The sequence below is a fragment of the Necator americanus genome, chromosome I (assembly GCF_031761385.1).
Source record: "Necator americanus strain Aroian chromosome I, whole genome shotgun sequence".
In the NCBI taxonomy this organism is placed as follows: domain Eukaryota; kingdom Metazoa; phylum Nematoda; class Chromadorea; order Rhabditida; family Ancylostomatidae; genus Necator; species Necator americanus.
Window position 1 is genome coordinate 29,690,546 of NC_087371.1, and position 18,664 is coordinate 29,709,209.

The following is an 18,664-nucleotide window of genomic DNA, read 5'->3' on the forward strand; positions in this document are numbered from 1 at the left end:
ACACAGATGTATAAAATGAAATATATAGATTACAATTAGATGAAGAAATTCAATAAGAAGAATGAAAAAATAACTTCTAACTGAAACAAATTCCGATAAAAGATAGATGTTGCCATCTATTGATGCGCAATATCCCGTTAAACTTCGGTGCTTCTTCGCATCTATTTCATGTCTTTTCGCACTCAGCATAGGTCGCAAAGTGAACTAACGATGATTCAAATGCAAAACATATGTGCGAGACTTCCAGATGTGTTGAACAGCACAGCCATAGGTGCGATAAAGAGGAGCCGGATCCTCCTCAGGTGAAGGAGTCTAGCTCATGGGATGCAGCTCAAGTGATGAGGATCCCTTTCGCCAACAGTCCAAAAGTGAAGGGGATAGGAGCACCGGCTCCGACTGTCACATCTTCGAGCACAGCCTTGTTGTGTTGATCAATTCTATATTATGAACTCCACATTCATACCGTTAATTATGAGTTCAGCTGATAGATTTGTAGTTGCTGAAGCCCTCAGTTCATCTAACTTCCTTATCCAACTTCTCTACTCACGAGAACTCTTCAGAAAAAAAAAATATTATGCAAAAACGGCAAACGTAAAAAAGCAGTCAATCAGTAACTGCTCGTTTCACCTTCTTGAGGAAATTCTGTAAGATCCACTATTTCAACTGACCCATAGGGCGAGCACTTCAGCACCGTGTCAGAACAATAAAATATCACTGACTTACATTTTTAAAGCAAATTCCATTCTTATAAACCTCACTAGCTTAATCACAGTTGAATAAGAGTGTAATAGCCTGCAATTAAGTTTCCAGACCTCTTGTCTTCCAGACCTGCTGCTATCTACGCGCTTCCGTGTCTACATCAGGAAATCGAGGAAGCGATGAACTTTACTACTAAGAAATATGATGTGCAGATCTAAGAAACAGCACCATAGGTGTTAAAGTTGATAGGCGAGGATTTTAGCAAAAAAAAGTCCCCACTATTGTTACCACAAATAGTACAAGTCCAACTGTGACAGGGTGACACAACATGAGTTTACAATCGTATACAAAAAGGCAGCCGTCAAGAAACACGCGTAAAAAAAACTAGCATTGAGGAATAGTGAAAGCGAGAGGGAAGCAGAGAATAGAAGAGAAAAGGCGCCAATTTTTCGAAAACCATAAATATTTGGAGATGAAGATGACTAGTCGAAATGACTGACGATCGAATCGCAACAATAATCAATAGCGCAAAGTTGTTAAAGCGAAACTGCTGGGCTCGATTGAAATTCGAAACACAACGTCAGGTTGAGGGAAATTAAACGTAACGAATTGAAAACCATCATGGTTTGATGGCATGCAACGTGGTATTGATGGCAACGGAGAAATACAGGCGTGCCAGAAACGCCGCTCGCTCACCAGAAGGTCACCGGTCAACTGTTCCATGGATTAGAGCGCGGGACATCGCAGCAATGGATTTTCGCTCGCCGCTCTGCGACGAGGATGAGTGAGTTGCAAAGCTAACATGGGTAATTATTAGTATTCCACATATTTCTATTCTTATGCACCATTGGTGAATCAGAAAAAAAAAAGAAGAGAAAAGACACTTGGTATGAGCCAATTTTCCAGCAATTGTAGAAAATCGGGACCCAATGTATTGTTAGCGGAACTTGGCGCAATCCTTTTCGTGGCTAGGAATACCCAGCTATAAATTTTGAGTTGAAGCGATTCGCTGAGTGCTTTGATGGTACATTGGAAATCTCTTGAGTTAGGGTCCAAATCATCCGCAGATTCCCAACCAAACGAAGATTTTTTTGATTTCCAACAAATCCACCACCCCCCCCCCCCTCCATCTTCTTTTCTTTTGGGAAATTTACTTCTAAATTGCACGCAAAACTTGCCATCCATAAAAGCTACAAGATGAGCCTCCACCGCTGCAATCCTCCTCGGCGCCGCGTTCTACCGCCGCGCGACGTCTGAGCATGGTGCCCACGACTGAGCACAATCAAACACACCATTCCTTCTGTACTACTTTGCTTTAAATCATGATTTGGTACAGTAAATAAATTTGAGGCTCTATACAGAAACAATACAGGGCTGCAACCTCATCACCGTAGGGTAATAGATTTAAGGCAAAATTTTGAAAACAGCACAGCCAAATCCGCGTGGAACAGTTTGCATTACATGGACATTACGCCAAATTGCGAACATTCCTTACTATCGTACTCGCTAAAAATTGAGCAAAAATGCTATGTGAGTGCACGGAAACGATGGAGAGGTGTGTATAAGCTGTCAAGTTATCACTGTAGAACATTAAGGTATGAGGGTTAATTTACTTACAGCTTGTGGTTTTGTTTGAAACAATTATTCAGTAGCTATTGCTCATTTAACACAATTTATTTTTAGGATCAAAATGCTGCAGAGAAATCCCCTTGTTGCTATCGCTTGTGGCCAATTCGCTTTGAGCCTTATGCAGGTATCGTCCACCCAAGTTACACCTTTTGGAAAGGAAACTTCTCAACTTTATTTTGATTGAGCTTTTAAATAGTTTGGATTCGTGGATAAATCTCCACCAGAATTGGCGCCCTACGTCAGATCGAATAAATAGCGAGTTACCATTTAAAGGCATCACCCCACGAATCTGAGGCGGAATGGATTTCAGGTGGAGTATTCTTATACGGGATAGTAGATTATGGAGAGGAGGGTGATTCCGTCCATTTCTTCCTAATTGCCGTAAAAAAACGGCCCGGAAGATAAGGCGTGTGCACAGGGCTGGTGTGCTCCAATCGAACTCCTTGTTGAAAATAGCACGCCAGAACGCTCGAAGCCGTGTCTTCCGTGCCGTTTTTTACGGCAATTAGGAAGAAATGGACGAAATCACTCTTCTCTCCATAGTCTCCCATCCTGTATACGAATACTCCACCTGAAATCCGTACCACCTCAGATTCGTGCGTTGATGCCTTTAAGCAGTCGTGAAAACGGAAGTTTGCAAATAAAGGAGTGAAAACAAACGGAAACATGAATCAGGAAGCATACCATTCGTCTTGTCTTCCGGAGAGAGAAACCCAGAGGTACTGCTATTCCATACCCATTCATTTTAACTCCTGGCAAGGTGAAAGGTCTTTAGTACCTGTTCTCAACTGGAAGACAACGAGTTCTGGACTTTTCACATTCAAAAAAGAACTTTTTCTCTGTATGATCTACGTTCCGCTAGCAAAGTATAGCAAAATTAGGATGGATCCTGTCTTGGTTTCAGAAATCTAGAAGAATGACTGAATGGTTAACGTTGTGGAGAACGAGGAATCACATAGTCTACCTGTAGCAACGTCGTTTATAAGGAAAACCTAGGAAAGCACGACGGAGCACGGTAGAACGTGCTATTTTCTCGAATTTTTCTTAGCCATCAAAAACGCGGTACCAAACCTATGCTAGTAAAGTTATAAAGACCTGAAGTGGATCTGCGTCGTTATATTTCAGCTTTCTGTCGCCGATGCGTCAACCTGAGGGAGTCGAAACTCCTCTATTAAGTTTGAACCCATCTCTCTAGTTTCTTCGTTCTAGTAGAAACACACAAATACGACGTTGAAACCCCCTCGCTGCACAGAAGTATTTTTCGCGGCTGATGAAAAAGAGGTTAGCCTCATTATCATATAAAATGCTACGAATTTCAGGCGATGTTCATGTTCTACTACGTGAGGATTTACCTGAATGTGTTTCAAGTCCCGCAGCAATGGTTCAATATTGCCCAGACGTTGTTCCTCTTTTGGAATGCTATCAATGACCCTCTGTTTGGATATATGCAGGTAACTGTACTCATTATAACTTACTATTATTTTCGTTTGTTGTTCTTGGCACGGGTTTTCGTAATGAAGTCTGATTTCGATGTTTTCCGCAATTATTGGAACTAAGTAAGGGACCAAATTGCTTAGCCAGCCATTTCATGTTTTAATGGTTTCTAACAGCAAACACGGTAGTTCGTTAGGTTTGCCATTATGCATTGCCGAGACACTGTAGTTTTGATCATTTCAATTAACGGTGAACTGAATTCGTAAGAATCAGATGACTTGCTCCTCCGCATACGAATGTGCCAGTCAGTAAGACAAATATCCTTCTACTGATTTTCGAACTAGATTAAACGCTTCTAGCACTCATGGGAAGATTCCCAACGCTGTAAGTGTTCAGTAAATTACTTTACGTTTGTATTGGTAAGCCCTACATATTTAAACATCGTTCAATTTAGGAAGCTTTTAAGGTTTCCTTTAGACAGATCAAAAGGTTTTAAAGACAGTTTTTAAAATGTAAGTGACGTTTAATCATTGAATCCATCCCAACCAGAGTATCTTAGTAAGAAGCCAAAACTGCTACGGACGTCATTTGAATTATCGATTCACTGCAAGTGTTAAGTTGGCTGGGAAATACTATCATTCGCTGGAGATATGTTAATGTTGACATTGGTGTTGCTCGGATAATACTTTTTCCGCATCTGATTTGAGCTTTTGGAAAGTTTACAGTGTAGAGGAAATTCTAGCTTTGTTTCTTCTTCTAGTTTTGTTTTTTGAATCAATTCCGAAGAGCCAGAGGATTATGCGCTTCATTTTTCTGTGCTGTTGATTTAATTTTCGTCGTTAATTTATGCACATTTTTATTACAGAATAAATGACGGGGGTGCAACTGCATGCTACGTTCCTTTGCGCGAGTATAACCTGAGGAAATTTTAGAAGATTTGTAAACTCGAGAAGAGCCTCGGGAACGAGTTAGCACTTTTTATTTTCGAAACTAGTCTTTAGTCTCGGCTTTGAAAAGCTCTTAAATCATCAATGTATTGCATGTTCGTTAGCATTTACAGCACCAAATGCTTTAACGAAAAGAAAAACTGGAAGACTTTTCGCCTACTTTCTTTCTTATTGCAAGAGATATTGTAAGCGGAAATTCCAGTTTTTTTTTCTCTCTTGAACAATGCATCCCACTGTTTTGCCAATTATTTTGGAATTAATTTCACACAAAGTGTCTACTTATGGAAAAAGAAGCCTTCATCGTTTATTTATGCCTAGAATGTTCTCGAACCAGTTGCCGCAACATAACTTGAGCAAATCATTGAGAGGCTTGCCAAAGATTTGGAGCATCGGTCTCGGTGATTGCTAATTTGATTGTGGAAGTATTGCGTAACGTCACCACATTGTAACCAATTACTATGTTCCTAAGTAACGTTCATCAAATATTTGGCAAGTATGTTGGAGCCTCCATGTTGTATCATGATTCTAGGAACTAATAAAAAAAAGGTTTTAAAAGGTTAAACTTTACAGGATAAACCAGGCTCTTGGCTTAATTCGCGTCCTCGTGTCATTCGCACGTTCTCACCTTTTCTTGCCATTGCATTTGTGTTCATGTGGGTACCATGGTCGAAGAACTCAGCTCTCGAAGGCGTACACCTTATCGTGTCCCTTTTCTTTTATGATGCGTTCTATAGGTATGTTTTGTTGCTACCGACAACTCTTTTTTTACTGTTTAAAAATACAATAACTTAACAGTTAGTTTTTGGATCTCTCTAAATGTCGTTATTGAGAGATTTATTGGAGAGACTTCATGTTAGCGTCTCGTACACCAGTCACTTAGGTGAAGAAGTAGAATTCAATCCTTTCGTACGTATACTTCAGAACAATGTCACCGTTGCTTACCATATTTCCCCTTACACCCCCTCTAAGTTACCATCTTTAGCGTGTCATGAATCAGGAAGACTACAAACTAGGTTCGGCATTGGGTAAATCTATATTCTCGATTAAATGAAGTAATGAGATTCTTCGAACAACACAGTCACGAACATACGAAAGTGTCAACGAATTTGCTTGAGACCTAATACATTGGTTCAGTGCGGTCGAAGGAGGTCTCGGAGAGGTTCTCAGATTACTCAGAGCTGCCTGACGTCTCAGCGTGAGTACCCAAGCCTACTGGTTGAAGGCGTGTTAGTGAAGTGAGAGGTACAATCTAACACGGTTCCACCGCTCTGCGTTGCGGGCCGCAGGACAGTCGTGCTGCAGTGGACCAAGCGCGCTCAGAAGAATAATCAAGGGGACATCAAGTTTGCGCATGAGTTTGCCCACTTACACTCTAAAACTCTTCATTGTATTTGTGCGTCTAAAGACAAATGTTAGCAGGTTGTTTTGTGTTTATCGAAGAGGAATGAAGTTTCACATCATTCCACTAGCGTTACCTTTTTAGTAGGAGGAAATTCCCCCACCACTACAGGCTACTTATTTTGTTTACACTTCGAAAAAGTGGACGGATGAAATCCAGTGCACATCTTTCTTTTCTTGGGATCTGAAGTAAAGGCTAGGTGGTTCTAGAAGCTTCCTCGCTAAAGTTGTATAAGAGCCTTTATTGTACCACTGTTGTAATACCGTGTGATCTTCTTCTACGTGTGGAAGCAACGTCATCCTGCACGTAAGACGGCCGCCAACATCAAAAAGACGTTGAGATAGGAGACCATTACCCATGCTAACGTCAACAGCTGGTTCTCCCGCTCCTATGAGAGAAATTTCTCTTTAGTCGACCTAGCACGCACGGGACATCCATACGTCAACATCGACGACGACTTGCGCAGTCTTCTAGCGCAGTTCCCGAACGCCACGAAGCGGGCAATGGCTGCACAACTCGACGCTGATAGCCCATAGAGGTTCACCTACACGGAAAGCTAAGTCTAGGTGGGTACACCACGCACTGACCGGGACCAGCCGCGCCGGGTGAGCATCTGTCAGTCATTGCTAATTTGAGAGTCTGGAGTGAGAAACGACCCAGACTCTCAAGTCCCAGTCCTCGCTCCCATCAGACTACCATTTGTTCCGGCTATTTAAGCATTTCAAAGAGTAGGAACTGTTCAATTCTTTCACTGACCTCAAATCCGCTGTTTAGCTATTCGTTGAGTCCTAACCCCCACCACCTCCTCCCAGCTTCTGCGCCAAGGGAACTGTAACCTCTCGAAAAGATGCAGCAGTGTGATAGTTTTTCATGGTGAATGCACCGAGGGTTGGTCATAAATGGGATTAAGACACCATGAAATTGTAAAGACTACACATGTGTGGAAAAAAGTAAATAATCAACCTAATGCATTAGCTGAGTACTAGGAGAATCCGTTTTGCTAAAGCACTACTTTTTATGGATACAACTCGTGCCGTTTTCAAGGACTCTGCGAGAGAGCTCTTCAATCTGTTCCGCTTTGAATTGTTCTTTTTTTTGCTGCTATTATCTGCCTGATATATTTTTAGCCTATACTTCTCTCTTACAGCGCCATCGGTGTAGCGTGGAGTGCACTTTTCGCCGATTCCACAAAAGAGCCCCGTCTTCGCGTATCCGCCATGAAGTACAGTCAGATCAGTATATTAGCTTCTGTCAATATAATTGCCATCACGGAGAAGCTCAGCCACAGTCTTGAGTTAAGAAATTCACGTTATTTCGGCTTCATCGTTGGCTATAGAAGGGTCCGAGCGAAAATTAAAGTTAGCTGATTGTTGGAGGTTTGTAAAAATTTGAGTATCTTGCAAAATATTTAAATCATTATGCAAAGGAGTTGTTTGGGCATTAGAAGTTATTGTGTCTTTCTGAGGCAGTAATCCGAAGAGAAGGAAAATTGGAAAACTTATTATGCCAGCTTTATTGTCAATTTTCTTATATAGATGGTAGATGGAACATTTCTGCTTCAGATGTTATGGGTCTTCCAAATAATTGCTGTTTTTGTTGCTGCCATTGCCCTGTACTGTTTCATGGTGACTGGTTCAGTCGCCCCCTCACTCCCATTCACTGATGAAAAAGGAAGTTTGTTGGTTGACACATGGGAGACTTCTGCCGATCATCTTGCTAAGAACGGGTAGTCATTTATGTTCGTCGCTCCTAGCCGTTCAATATAATATATAATATTTAGTGTATAATAATATATAATGCAATATACTTCACATTTCAGAAATCATAATAGCTCAATGTGGACCAAAATGCGAGAAATATCCCATGAAAAAGACTTTTTGGTCATTATTGCAGCAAATTTCATTCACACTGCAAGGTTAATTCAGTTTCAATTCGCTTTTCAGCCCGTAATTTATAGAAAATCAAAGTTTTCAGAAGCGTGTCACATATGAATTTCGCATCTACAGCTACGGAGTTGCTTATTCCCGGAACAATCCTTCCTAAAGGTTCGCTGCGACTAAGTTTGTTTTACGGTGTCCTTACACTCGGCCCGCAGGTTGGTTGCGTTAGTCCATAGCGCTTTATTTTGTCGATTTTTCTTCATAGTATTGTTGAAATTAGTAGCATGTTTTTTCCCAGATTCTGCTCATTTTAAACGAACGCCTCATCGTCAAACATGGAGCTTATCGGATTATGCTGATCAGTTATGTTGTTTCCTTCTTCTCTGGGCTGATATTCTTCTTCACTTCAGATCCATACTTGATAATGATCTTCATGCTTATTGATAGGTATGGTTTTTCACTGTATTTCTGTTTACGCTGGAATACTAGTATATTGGGACTGATGTTTTTGTTTACAGCATCACAGTACATTCGGCTGCTCCTCTTTTCAATATAGTAATATCTGACTTCATAGATGATGATGCAAAGCGACATTCTCGAGTGTAGGTCAAGGGCAGCGTTTTCAGTTGTTTTTTTTTTCGTTACTTTGCTTCTCTTTGCAGATCGGGGCTGTCTTCGTTGGTGTTCAGTTTGAATGCTTTGTTCGTGAAACCTGCACAGTCAATTGCCCCCGTTGTTGTTGTGTATATCCTCAATAACTTTGGATATCAGGCACGTGAGATTTCCTACAAGTTGGTCTCTTTCATACATGCGACAGTCGGAGCCGGTGCTCCTATCCCTTCAATTTTGGACGTTTGGCGGAGTGATACTCATCACTTGAGCTGCATCCAATGAGCGAGACGCCCTTCACCTGAAGAGGGTCCGGCTGCTCTCTATCGCACTTATGATCGCTTTCGGAAAAGCTTGATTAAATTTTATATAAGCTGTATGTTCAGGAGTACATCTCTACCAAGCAGTCGTCAACAGATCTTGTTAATGGCATGCGAATTTTGCTAATTTCTACGCCACTCGTCCTCGGCGCCTTCCAATACTTCATTTTCAAGTCCTATTCTCTCACCAATAAGCATATCTGCAAGGTCGAGGAAGACATTTAGGAAGGGAGTTATAGAATATAAAATCAAGATCATTAGAATATTTCTTGATGAAATTTCTTGTCTAGTAATTTTTTTTAATTGACTATAAATTTGCATGCTTTCATCTACATAGCACTTTCTTTCTTTGTTAGGCACTGGTATTGAAGGCTGTCTGCTTCAACGAATACTTCATTCTCTTAATTTTTATTAAGTTGTATAGTTCGCATCACACTATTGCTTAAGTTTCTGTTGGTTACAGTTATTCCACGATATAATTTCATGGGTAATTCAAATAGTAGATACCTCGTCTGCAATTTCACTTATTTTGATGTAATATATCTCATTTTAACGTCTGAATTTCTCATTTTTACTCTTGGTTGTGCTAGTCATGTAAATTTCTTTTTGATTAGCGTACCTCTTGAGCTTAACATTTGTTACAGGTCTTTTATATTGCACACCCCAATAAACCCAATAAAAGTTCAATATAACCAGGTTCCCTGTTTACAATATGTTTTCCGCTTCTTCAGAATATTTCCTCAGACGACTTCATTTTGTTACCTCACTCAAAAAAGCTGTCCCATGTTTGGAAAATGTTTTTGAGCTTCGTAAAGCTATTATTGCTGTTCCATGCTTGAATCCATTAATCATTAGTAAATTAATCCCATTAATCAGGCGTTCGCTGATCCACACATGTATAATGAGTTTCAAAGACTTTTTTCAAAGGTTGGATTCAAATCTCTCACTGGCCCTAATGGTGCATCCTAATGTTCCCTTCATTTAAATTTTTTTTTTTTGCAATCTTTAGTGCTTAGAAGTAATAGGCAGATTGAGTAGCTGTTCCAGAATGATCCTCTCAGCCCTAGTCGTGGCGGATCAACTCCGCGCCGCGATACCATGCTCACTGCTTTCTTTGTCGATGGTTCCTTTCGCTACCGTATCTCTTGGAATTGGTGCAGTTTCGTGGGTGGTGCCGAGAAAAACTACACAGGTTCAGGAAAGTGATGACGATGTGTTAGTTCATCAATCTTACTCTCTTTCAGTTCTTGGACAACACATTGTATCGCGCTTACATGAGACTGTGTCTCTTCGTCTTCGAAAATCTTTCTGGAGTACAGGCTCGTTTGTTTATTAGGTTTTTCAGTGTTCGAGTTATTTTTTCTCCATTTAAATCTTTTAACTGGATTTCACACAGCTCGCTTTTGTACACATTTATCAAAGAGTAAGCCTTGCGTTTTTTTTTTCGAAACGCTCATTTGAATTTATTAATGGTGAATATTTTGTGGAATCAATAATACGTTTGCATTGGACGTTTCTTAGTATCCGAAAAACCAACCCTTATAGTACATGCATTACTGTTCGATTACCTGTATTTCTCTTCAAAGTAGTATCGGTAGATTCTATTGATTGTTAGATGTATTTTTAGTTTTAGTTTTTTGTGCTATTACTATTACTGTACTATTATCTACTATCGACGTTAAGATTCTGAACATTGTCTCTCACCAGAATTACGTATCATAAGAGTGAAGAAAGCTGTTCAAAACTAATTTTGCAACTAAAAGCACGTTCTCTATATCCAAGTAATTCACAGCATTTAAGCGACAGTACCACAAAATCTAATTATGGTTTCACTCATAGAGTATAGGCAAAATTTTAATGAGTTTTCTTTTTTCTACAGGAGTTTTTCCTTTCAATGGTTACATTATATAATACAGTCGGGTCAAAACGACCGCAGACCTGGTCCAGCTGCGTGGGTGGAGCGATGGGACGAACGGTTGCGATCGGAGTGGTCCCACCTCGATCACAACTGCTTGGTCCACCGCTCTTCTTACGCTACCGCATCACGACCCGAATATGACCCGACTATGGTTTGTTGATGTGGAATAGGAAATTTATGCTGAATGTTACCTAAGTGCAAAATTCATAGATGTCCTAAAATGCGTATCTTAGTGGATAGAGAAACTTGATTATGTTAGATTTCCTCTATTTTCAGATTAAACTTTACGGTGACATAGAGCAACTAAAACGTACACGTGAAAGCGCTCTGGTACTAGCGAATCATCAAAGTAATGGTAGGGCGTTTAAAAAAAACTATGAAAACGCACTAAGGTATTTCAATTTATACGAATTGCAGTAGACTGGGCAGTATTAGTGATGTTGACGCAACGTCAAGGAGTTGAAGGAAACGATGAAGGTTTTCGTGTTATGGTTAAGCATGCCATTCATTATGTACCCCTTTTCGGCTGGTACATTTTTCAGGTTTGTTCATTTTCACTGCACCCTTACATGCCATTTAAAAGCAGCAAACCACGAATGGTGAGGAAATCCGCGGGAAAACCTAGGTATGAAGTTGTAGATTGCGGGATGTGGTTTCGCTCATCCCTCCCTAATTGTTGAGAAAAGGCATGCACGGCATGCAAGGCGCCATTTTTTACGACGACCTTAGTTGCAACGCGCCGCTTCCACGTGCGAGCGGTCGAGGATTAACGAGGTCTCCTCGCCGGCTTGTTCAAGTAAAGTCGCTGTGCAGGCTGCTGAGGGGACCGGAAAGTGTAAACAGAAGCACGTTCTAACGTACCTTGTAGGAACTGAAGCGGTTCCCACGCCGTTTTTCACAACTATTAGGGAGAGGTGAACGGAACCAAATCGGATCCCGCAAACTACAATCCCATTTCTAGCTTTTCCCGTGGTTTTCCTCACCCACAGATTTGTCGTGTGGTGTCTTTAAACTACTTAGTCTCGCAAACTGATTCCCGCAGAGACTTTGTCTCAAACTAAGTTTTTCGCTTGGCATATTATCATATGTTCGAAGAGCAACATCGCTCTCGCTTAGGCGTTGAGCCATGTTAAAAACAACGGCGTGTCGTAAAGTTGCAAGGCTGTTCATCGAAAGTTGTTTTTCAAAGTGGTACCTGACCAAAGCAGCGAGTAGTCTGAAGATAATGAATGCAACGGGTCTGAAGTAATTCAGTATTAAGAATAATGTATTAGAGGAATTATGTAATGGTGAACTGGAATAACTGACATGTCACTCGTGTTGAGCAAAAATAAAATAACATTATTGGAAATTACACGATTAATGACTGAAGATTGTTAGTCCGATTCCAGAATTCCTGGATTCACAAGATTTTCCGACCAGTTAGCCGTTTGGGTTAATAATGTATGAAGCAACTCACAATAATTTTTAATTACTTATTTTGTTAACTAAAAATATGACGATAGTCACCAAAGGATATATTCTAACTCCTACTCACACATAGTTTTCTGCTTCCTGACACCCTTATAATCCGGATCAACGATTGAGGACCCCTTAAAAGCATCACTCCAGGAATCTGGGGTGGCACGGATTTCAGGTGGAGTATTCGTATACGGCATAGTAGATTGTGGAGAGGAGGATGATTCCGTCCATTTCTTCCTAATTGTCGTTAAAAACGTCCCGGAAGATACGGCTTCGAGCATTCCGGCGCGCTCTTTCCTACAAAGAGTCCGATTGGATCGCGCTAGCCGTGTGCACGTGCCGCATCTTCCGGGCCGTTATTTTACGCCAATTGGAAAGAAGTGGACGGAATCACCCATGTCTCCATAATCTACTATGCCGTATACGAATACTCAACCTGAAATCCGTACTATCTCAGATTCGTGGGGTAATGCCTTTAAGTCAAACACATTGCTTTTCATAGTGATGTTATTTACATCACTGACGGGCGCAAGTTATTTCTGATGAACCCCTCAACGCTGGAAATAAGACCTAGAAGAACAATGTGAAGTCAACACCATATTGCACTGTACTGTACTATAGTGTAGTCTACAGATACCACTTCGAAACGTCACTGTCTCCTTGCACGTTAGCAATGCTTTGGGCACTTTCTTTGCTTTAACTCACTGTTTTCATCCTCTTCATTAATTCATGATATTATTTTTAGCATGGTTACATATACGTGCGCCGATTCGGTGAATTTCTCAGTGCTCCAGTCCTGAGACAGCTGGCTTGGCTTGACACACTGGATGAAAAGTATTGGTTACTAGTATTCCCAGAAGGAACGAGGTAATCTCCTTTTTTTATTTGCGAAAAAGTAAAGTAAAGAAAGGTGTTGATTCTAGATATTCTGTCAAGAAGATGGAAAACATTCTTGTTAGTCGGGAATTTTGTAGAAGAAAGGTAATAAGGTTTTGGAATGATTCCTATAATTACAGTCAAGTTAAAATGAAGCTCAGTGCAGTTGCGTAAATTGCAAGCGGCTGCACTCGAAGCGGCTTGATTGGACTAGCGGTTAGGATCGAGATGAGACCATCACGAATTGCAGCGACGAGTTAGGAATGGTCCCCCGGCCGCTACGCTCCACAGCATCGCTTCGAGCGCAGACGCTTTCGCAACCGTCCGAGGTTCATTTCCTTTTAACTCGACTATGCCCGATAATGAATTCGAAATTGTAATTTGTTGTTATTGTTCATTATTAGTTAGTTATGTTTTGTTTTAGGGAATACCTGAGTTCAAAAATGTGCTTTCACCGCGTGCAGGCGGTGCTTTTTTGGCACTTGAAAATCTCGACTCACTTGACGCTGTCTATGACGTAACTATCGCCTATGGTCAGACTAGGTTTGCGAACTTTTATGATTGGCATAATTTCACTAAACTGACAACATGTTCCAAGAATTTCAACTTTAAGTTCTCTTGGTATTACAATTAATACTAAATTTTTAAGGTTGCCAAATCGCCGAGGTCTAGCGCCTAACATGTTTGAGTTTTGTTGTGGATCTCCAACAGCGAAGACACTAAACATACACGTAAAAAGATACTCGGCAAGTGAGCTGCGGAAAACCAGAAAGGAACTACAGGAATGGATTATAGACGTCTATTCCAAGAAGGATAGGTATATGATCAAAGTTTTACTTTTTCGAACACTTTTTATTGCTAGTTAAGAAAAAAAACATGGTTGTCAAGACCGCAAAATTTCATTTGGTAGCAGTGGTTACAATTTAATCACGGTTATGTGCATTTGTAGCTCAATCAGCGCATAAGTGTGTCATGACGTGGTCCTTTGTCCCTGATAAACCCTGAAGGTTGTGTAGGTTTACCAATGAGTGTTTCCAGTAGTGGTTGATATACTGGAACAGTTTCAGTCCTGAAACTCCTTTCGAGGATAACTATGTGATTTCTACTCCGATTGTTTCCCGTTTAAGGCGATGAATTAGGATCTATAGTAGGGTCAAAACGACATGAAGCACAGACAGTTGCATAAGCGGCTGCGCTCGAAGCGTTGCGGTGGAGACAGCGGTTGGAATCGAGGTGGGATTATCGCGAACTCCAGCAATGAACGGTAATGGAAGTGGTCCTCACTCGATCTTGACCTCTACGCTCCATCGCGCCGCTTCGGGCACAGCCGCCTACGCAACTGTCCGTGCTTCATTTCTTTTTATCCAACTATAGGTGTCAGTGATGGTCAAGAATTCTCAGTAGTGCTCTCTTTATTCTAGGCTTCTTGACGATTTCTACAAGACTGGAGAATTCCCCGATCCATATTCCATGAATGAAGCAGCAGTTTCGATTTCTCGCACTCTTCCACCAACTCTGTTCTTCGTTGCTGCTCTAGCGGCTCCGTTTTATTCGCCCACCATTCGCAGTCTGTATCTCCACACAATTGCCAGTTTCCCGCTACTTATTCTTTGGCTGGAGGTTAGGAAATGCGCATGAGCATAAGCACATTTGCTACATCAGTGCCTTAATGGAAGTTTTCTCGTTCTCTGATCTAAATTTTGAAGTGGTCACAAATGGATCGCAGCAGCATTTGTTTGTTTGATGAAAGTGCAATTGTTTTATGTTGTTTACATTCCCACCTGTGATTTTCCCCTATTTTCTTAACGTTGCTACTGCCATGTAAATATTAGATTAGACTCTAACTAAATTGACCGCACATTTCGTGCATTTTTTATTCCAGTTAACGAGTTTTCCATGTTTACCTTGGAATAATGTTTTAGAGTAGATAATCAGTAATGACTAATCAGGCTCATATCTTTTTAGATTAATTCCAATTTCTTTCCGATTTTTTTTTTTAGAAACGAGCATTTCTGTTCCAGATATTCTCTTTACTCGTCTTCGTTACTTTTTAGTTCCTCCCGGTATTTGTTGTAGTAACAGCTGTTCTTTACATGTTTTCTGTTTATTTTTTAATATGTATCATTTCAGTGAAAAGTATATAGATGATAATTTGAACACACTGCAACACACTGAAATACACTTCAGAAGAATCCAAGTGAAAATCAGTTCCATTTTACAGTGACAAAGAAATCCTTTGAGACATTGTGTTTTAGATCTTTTCTTCTTGCTCCTTGCGTACTGTATTCTTCGCCTTGGGAAAAATTCCAGAATTATCCGCCGGAATATGGAAGAATTAGACTATTCAAAATTTTAACTATCCAAAATATTCACCCGTATGCAGGCTCTTTGGTGATCATTCAGGTGAAAAGCGAATTTACGCTTGTGTTTCTATTTCATCGTTATTATTCTCATGCAGCTGTTCTTGCTTACGTAGATCCCAAACTAAACATCTTATCTGCACAGTAACTTCATTTTTTTCGAATTTTCTACTACTTGTGTATTCTTTCTGCGTCAGTGTTGTTATTAAAGGCATCGCTCCACGAATCTGAGGTGGTACGGATTTCAGGTGGAGTATTCGTATACGCGGTTGTAGATTATGGAGAGAAGGGTGATTTCGTCTATTCCTTCCTTATTGCCGTAAAAAAATGGCCCTGAAGATACGAATTGGAGCGTTCCGGCGCGCTATTTTCCACAAGGAGTTTGGTCGGAGCGCGCCAGCCTTGTGCACGCGTCGCATCTTCTGGGCCGTTTTTACGGCAATTAGGAAGAAATGGACGGAATCACCCTCCTCTCCATAATATACGACCCCGTATACGAATACTCCACCTGAAATCCGTACCACCTTAGATTCGTGGGGTGATGACTTTAAGGATGTGACCACGTTCTGAACACGGTTAGCGCGACGCAATGATGCTTTAAGTGTGCCACAACTGAAAGTACGCAGTAAATAGGAAGTGTTTTGATTAAATCGGTGATAAATCCTGGCACAAGCATTGATTATGCCCAAATCGTTCATTCTCTTTTTTACACACAGGATTTTAATATCTTTACTGAGATGAACTTAACTTTAACAACCGCCTAAACAACAAATATATGTCAGGGCAACTAAAGCTTACTTACTAATTATAGTAGTTTCAAAACGAAATGAAGCACGTATGTCGTCTTGACCCTACTATAAGTTCCTAGCTTATACACATAATTTTTTTTTTTGAAGTGTTCCAACTCGATTCTCGATGGGAAACCCTATCAGAACTCCTTTTGACTCTGAATTCGTTAGCTCAGGATCAGAATGAACTGAAAATAAACCGCAGGCTGAAAACAGTATAACAGGGTCAAAACGATATGAGGCACGTACGCAATTGCGTACGCGGCTTCTCTCGAGGTGCTTCAGTGGGGCGTAGCGGGTAGGAGAGTGGTGAAACACTTGCTGGCACCACCCATCGCTGCAGTTTGCGATGGTCCCAAATCGGTTCCAACTGCTGCCTCCAACGCGCCGTTTCGAGCGCGTACGCAAATGCACCGCAACTACACTCCTGATTCATGTGGTTTTGACCAGACTATACCTTCCAGTTAAATATTAATGCGAAGGCGATTCGATTTTACTCGCTTATAGCCTAAGCAGCATTTGAAAAGCGTAAAAGTTGGCTGCGTCTTCATAGTTTTAATTGACTTTCATAGATACAACATATAGTACGGTCAGAACGGCATGAAGCACGTACGCAATTGCGTATGCGGCTTCTCTCGAGGCGGTGGGATGGAGCGTAGCGATTAGAATCGTAGTGGAACCCTTGCTGGCATCACCCATCGGTCCTAACATGGCTCCTTAGTAGTAATCATATGCATGTATCCTGTCTGAAACTAACTAATAGATGACTTACTTGATTTTAATAACCGTCTAAGCAGCAAATGTAAGCCAACGCAACTAAAATATATTTGTTAATTACTTTCCAGTTGAATATTTACTCCTACCTTGAGCACAAAAATATTATTCTTCAGTTTTTCTTTCGGTACTGATTGTGTTTGTATTAGCTTTCTACGAAAAGGTTAAACTTTCTTTGTGACAACTCATTCGCCTCAAAAGTATACTCGGGTCCAAATAACCTGAATTCTGATGCAGTTGCGTGCGTTACGATCGAGATGGGACCTTACTCAGCTTGGCTTTTTGACTGCAATAGTATCCCGCTTCGATCTCCACACCTAGCTTCACCGTGCCACTTCAAGCGCCGGAGGCTACGCAGCCGCAGACGGCTTGAGGTCGTTTTTGACTTGACTGTATTTACCGGCGAAAATTTCGATGTCAAGTACTTCTCAGTGGCAGGCACAGTCCATAGCTTATTTTCTACGGCAAACTTAGAATGGAAAAAATTTGGGGTAAATCTAGGAATTAGACGACAATAAGAACTCAGAATAGACGACTCATCCGGAAATGCAAAACTTTACAGTTTATAGTTGGAAAGGGAAAGACCATATACATAAATCTCTAAGCATTGAGAAGAAAAATACAGATGCTTACGGCCATAGCATAAATTCAGAATGATGAGAATGGACGCCTATATCCCATTTTTATTATTTCGTTATATCGCCCGTTTTATGGCTATTGGTTTTTGATTGGTCCAAGGTAAGGCATTGAATTGTCGTTACTTTATGCATTATTATGCAGAAAAAATAATGTAGCGGTATAAAAACTCGTAATAAATAGAGCATTTCACCAAATCCCCTCCTCTTCTTTCCCTTTCTTTTCTGCTTTCTACTTTTTTGCAGAGACGTTTTTTTTCGGTTGGCTTCTATCCTATAAAAAAAAACTGACTTGCGGGTATAGTGCAGTCGGTTAGAGGTTCCGCTGCCTGCACGACAGATCGAAGGTTCGAATCCGCCTTAGTGCTCACCAAGCCTTTCATCTCTCTGGGGTCGATAAATTGGTACCAGACTTGTCTGGGAGGACAAAAACACCGACTGGGGACATCGGCTAGCCACCGCAAGTCATTGTGTAGGCCAGTTACACGTTCGTGAACCTCGAACGATTCTGAATTTCAGTGGACGTGGTGGCGCATCCCAAGCAGATAGATATGTCGGTGACTTTATCCTTTTTATTTAAAGGTGCTATCACCTGAAAATTCTTTCTAAAGTTACTTCCTCTGTTTCAATTGCAGAAAAACTATGGTTGCCATGTTTTTTCACATTAGATGTCCACTCCGAAAATATTGTTGCCAACGATGCGTTTAGTATTCATCAATGATTTCTTCTATTCAACTCTCTCTGATATATGTGCAGCCGGGTTAAAACGACATGAAGCTCGGTGCAATTGCGTAGACGACTGTGCTCAGTGGAGGTAGATGGGACCCTCGCATGCTGCAGTCCATTGGTGGAGATCAGTAAGAGTCACAGCTGGATTGCAACTGAGAGGTGTGTGCCCTACTGTGCGCTTAGGCTACTGCACCAGAATTCAGGTC

At 41.0% G+C, this 18,664-nt stretch overlaps 2 protein-coding genes across 6 annotated transcripts; both read left to right on the forward strand.

The window, feature by feature from the left end:
• Window positions 1-1,349: 1,349 nt before the first annotated feature.
• Window positions 1,350-9,142, forward strand: RB195_007264 (uncharacterized protein; the record flags this gene model as incomplete). Of its 4 annotated transcripts, none has more annotated exons than XM_064180809.1 (7): window positions 2,161-2,294; window positions 2,383-2,452; window positions 3,648-3,779; window positions 5,280-5,443; window positions 7,256-7,344; window positions 7,409-7,484; window positions 7,671-7,692. In XM_064180809.1, the coding sequence occupies 7 exons, from the start codon at window positions 2,161-2,163 to the stop codon at window positions 7,690-7,692; spliced, it is 687 nt and encodes a 228-aa protein (XP_064037649.1). The 4 variants fall into 4 exon arrangements, with proteins under 4 accessions (XP_064037648.1, XP_064037649.1, XP_064037650.1 ...); XM_064180808.1 differs by lacking the exons at window positions 2,161-2,294; window positions 2,383-2,452; window positions 3,648-3,779; ... (1 more) ...; window positions 7,256-7,344; window positions 7,409-7,484 and adding exons at window positions 7,928-8,023; window positions 8,083-8,203; window positions 8,287-8,435; ... (1 more) ...; window positions 8,651-8,759; window positions 8,984-9,142 and having other exon boundaries at window positions 7,644-7,834; XM_064180810.1 differs by lacking the exons at window positions 2,161-2,294; window positions 2,383-2,452; window positions 3,648-3,779; ... (2 more) ...; window positions 7,409-7,484; window positions 7,671-7,692 and adding exons at window positions 7,731-7,834; window positions 7,928-8,023; window positions 8,083-8,203; ... (2 more) ...; window positions 8,651-8,759; window positions 8,984-9,142.
• Window positions 9,143-9,965: 823 nt separating this feature from the next.
• RB195_007265 (uncharacterized protein) lies at window positions 9,966-15,305 on the forward strand (the record flags this gene model as incomplete). Of its 2 annotated transcripts, XM_064180811.1 has the most annotated exons (10): window positions 9,966-10,109; window positions 10,162-10,236; window positions 11,112-11,190; window positions 11,253-11,377; window positions 13,042-13,163; window positions 13,220-13,277; window positions 13,597-13,715; window positions 13,822-13,989; window positions 14,594-14,792; window positions 15,303-15,305. In XM_064180811.1, 10 exons carry the CDS (start codon window positions 9,966-9,968, stop codon window positions 15,303-15,305), a joined length of 1,092 nt encoding a protein of 363 aa, XP_064037652.1. The 2 variants fall into 2 exon arrangements, with proteins under 2 accessions (XP_064037652.1, XP_013299823.2); XM_013444369.2 differs by lacking the exon at window positions 15,303-15,305 and having other exon boundaries at window positions 14,594-14,810.
• Between the last annotated feature and the right edge of the window lie 3,359 nt (window positions 15,306-18,664).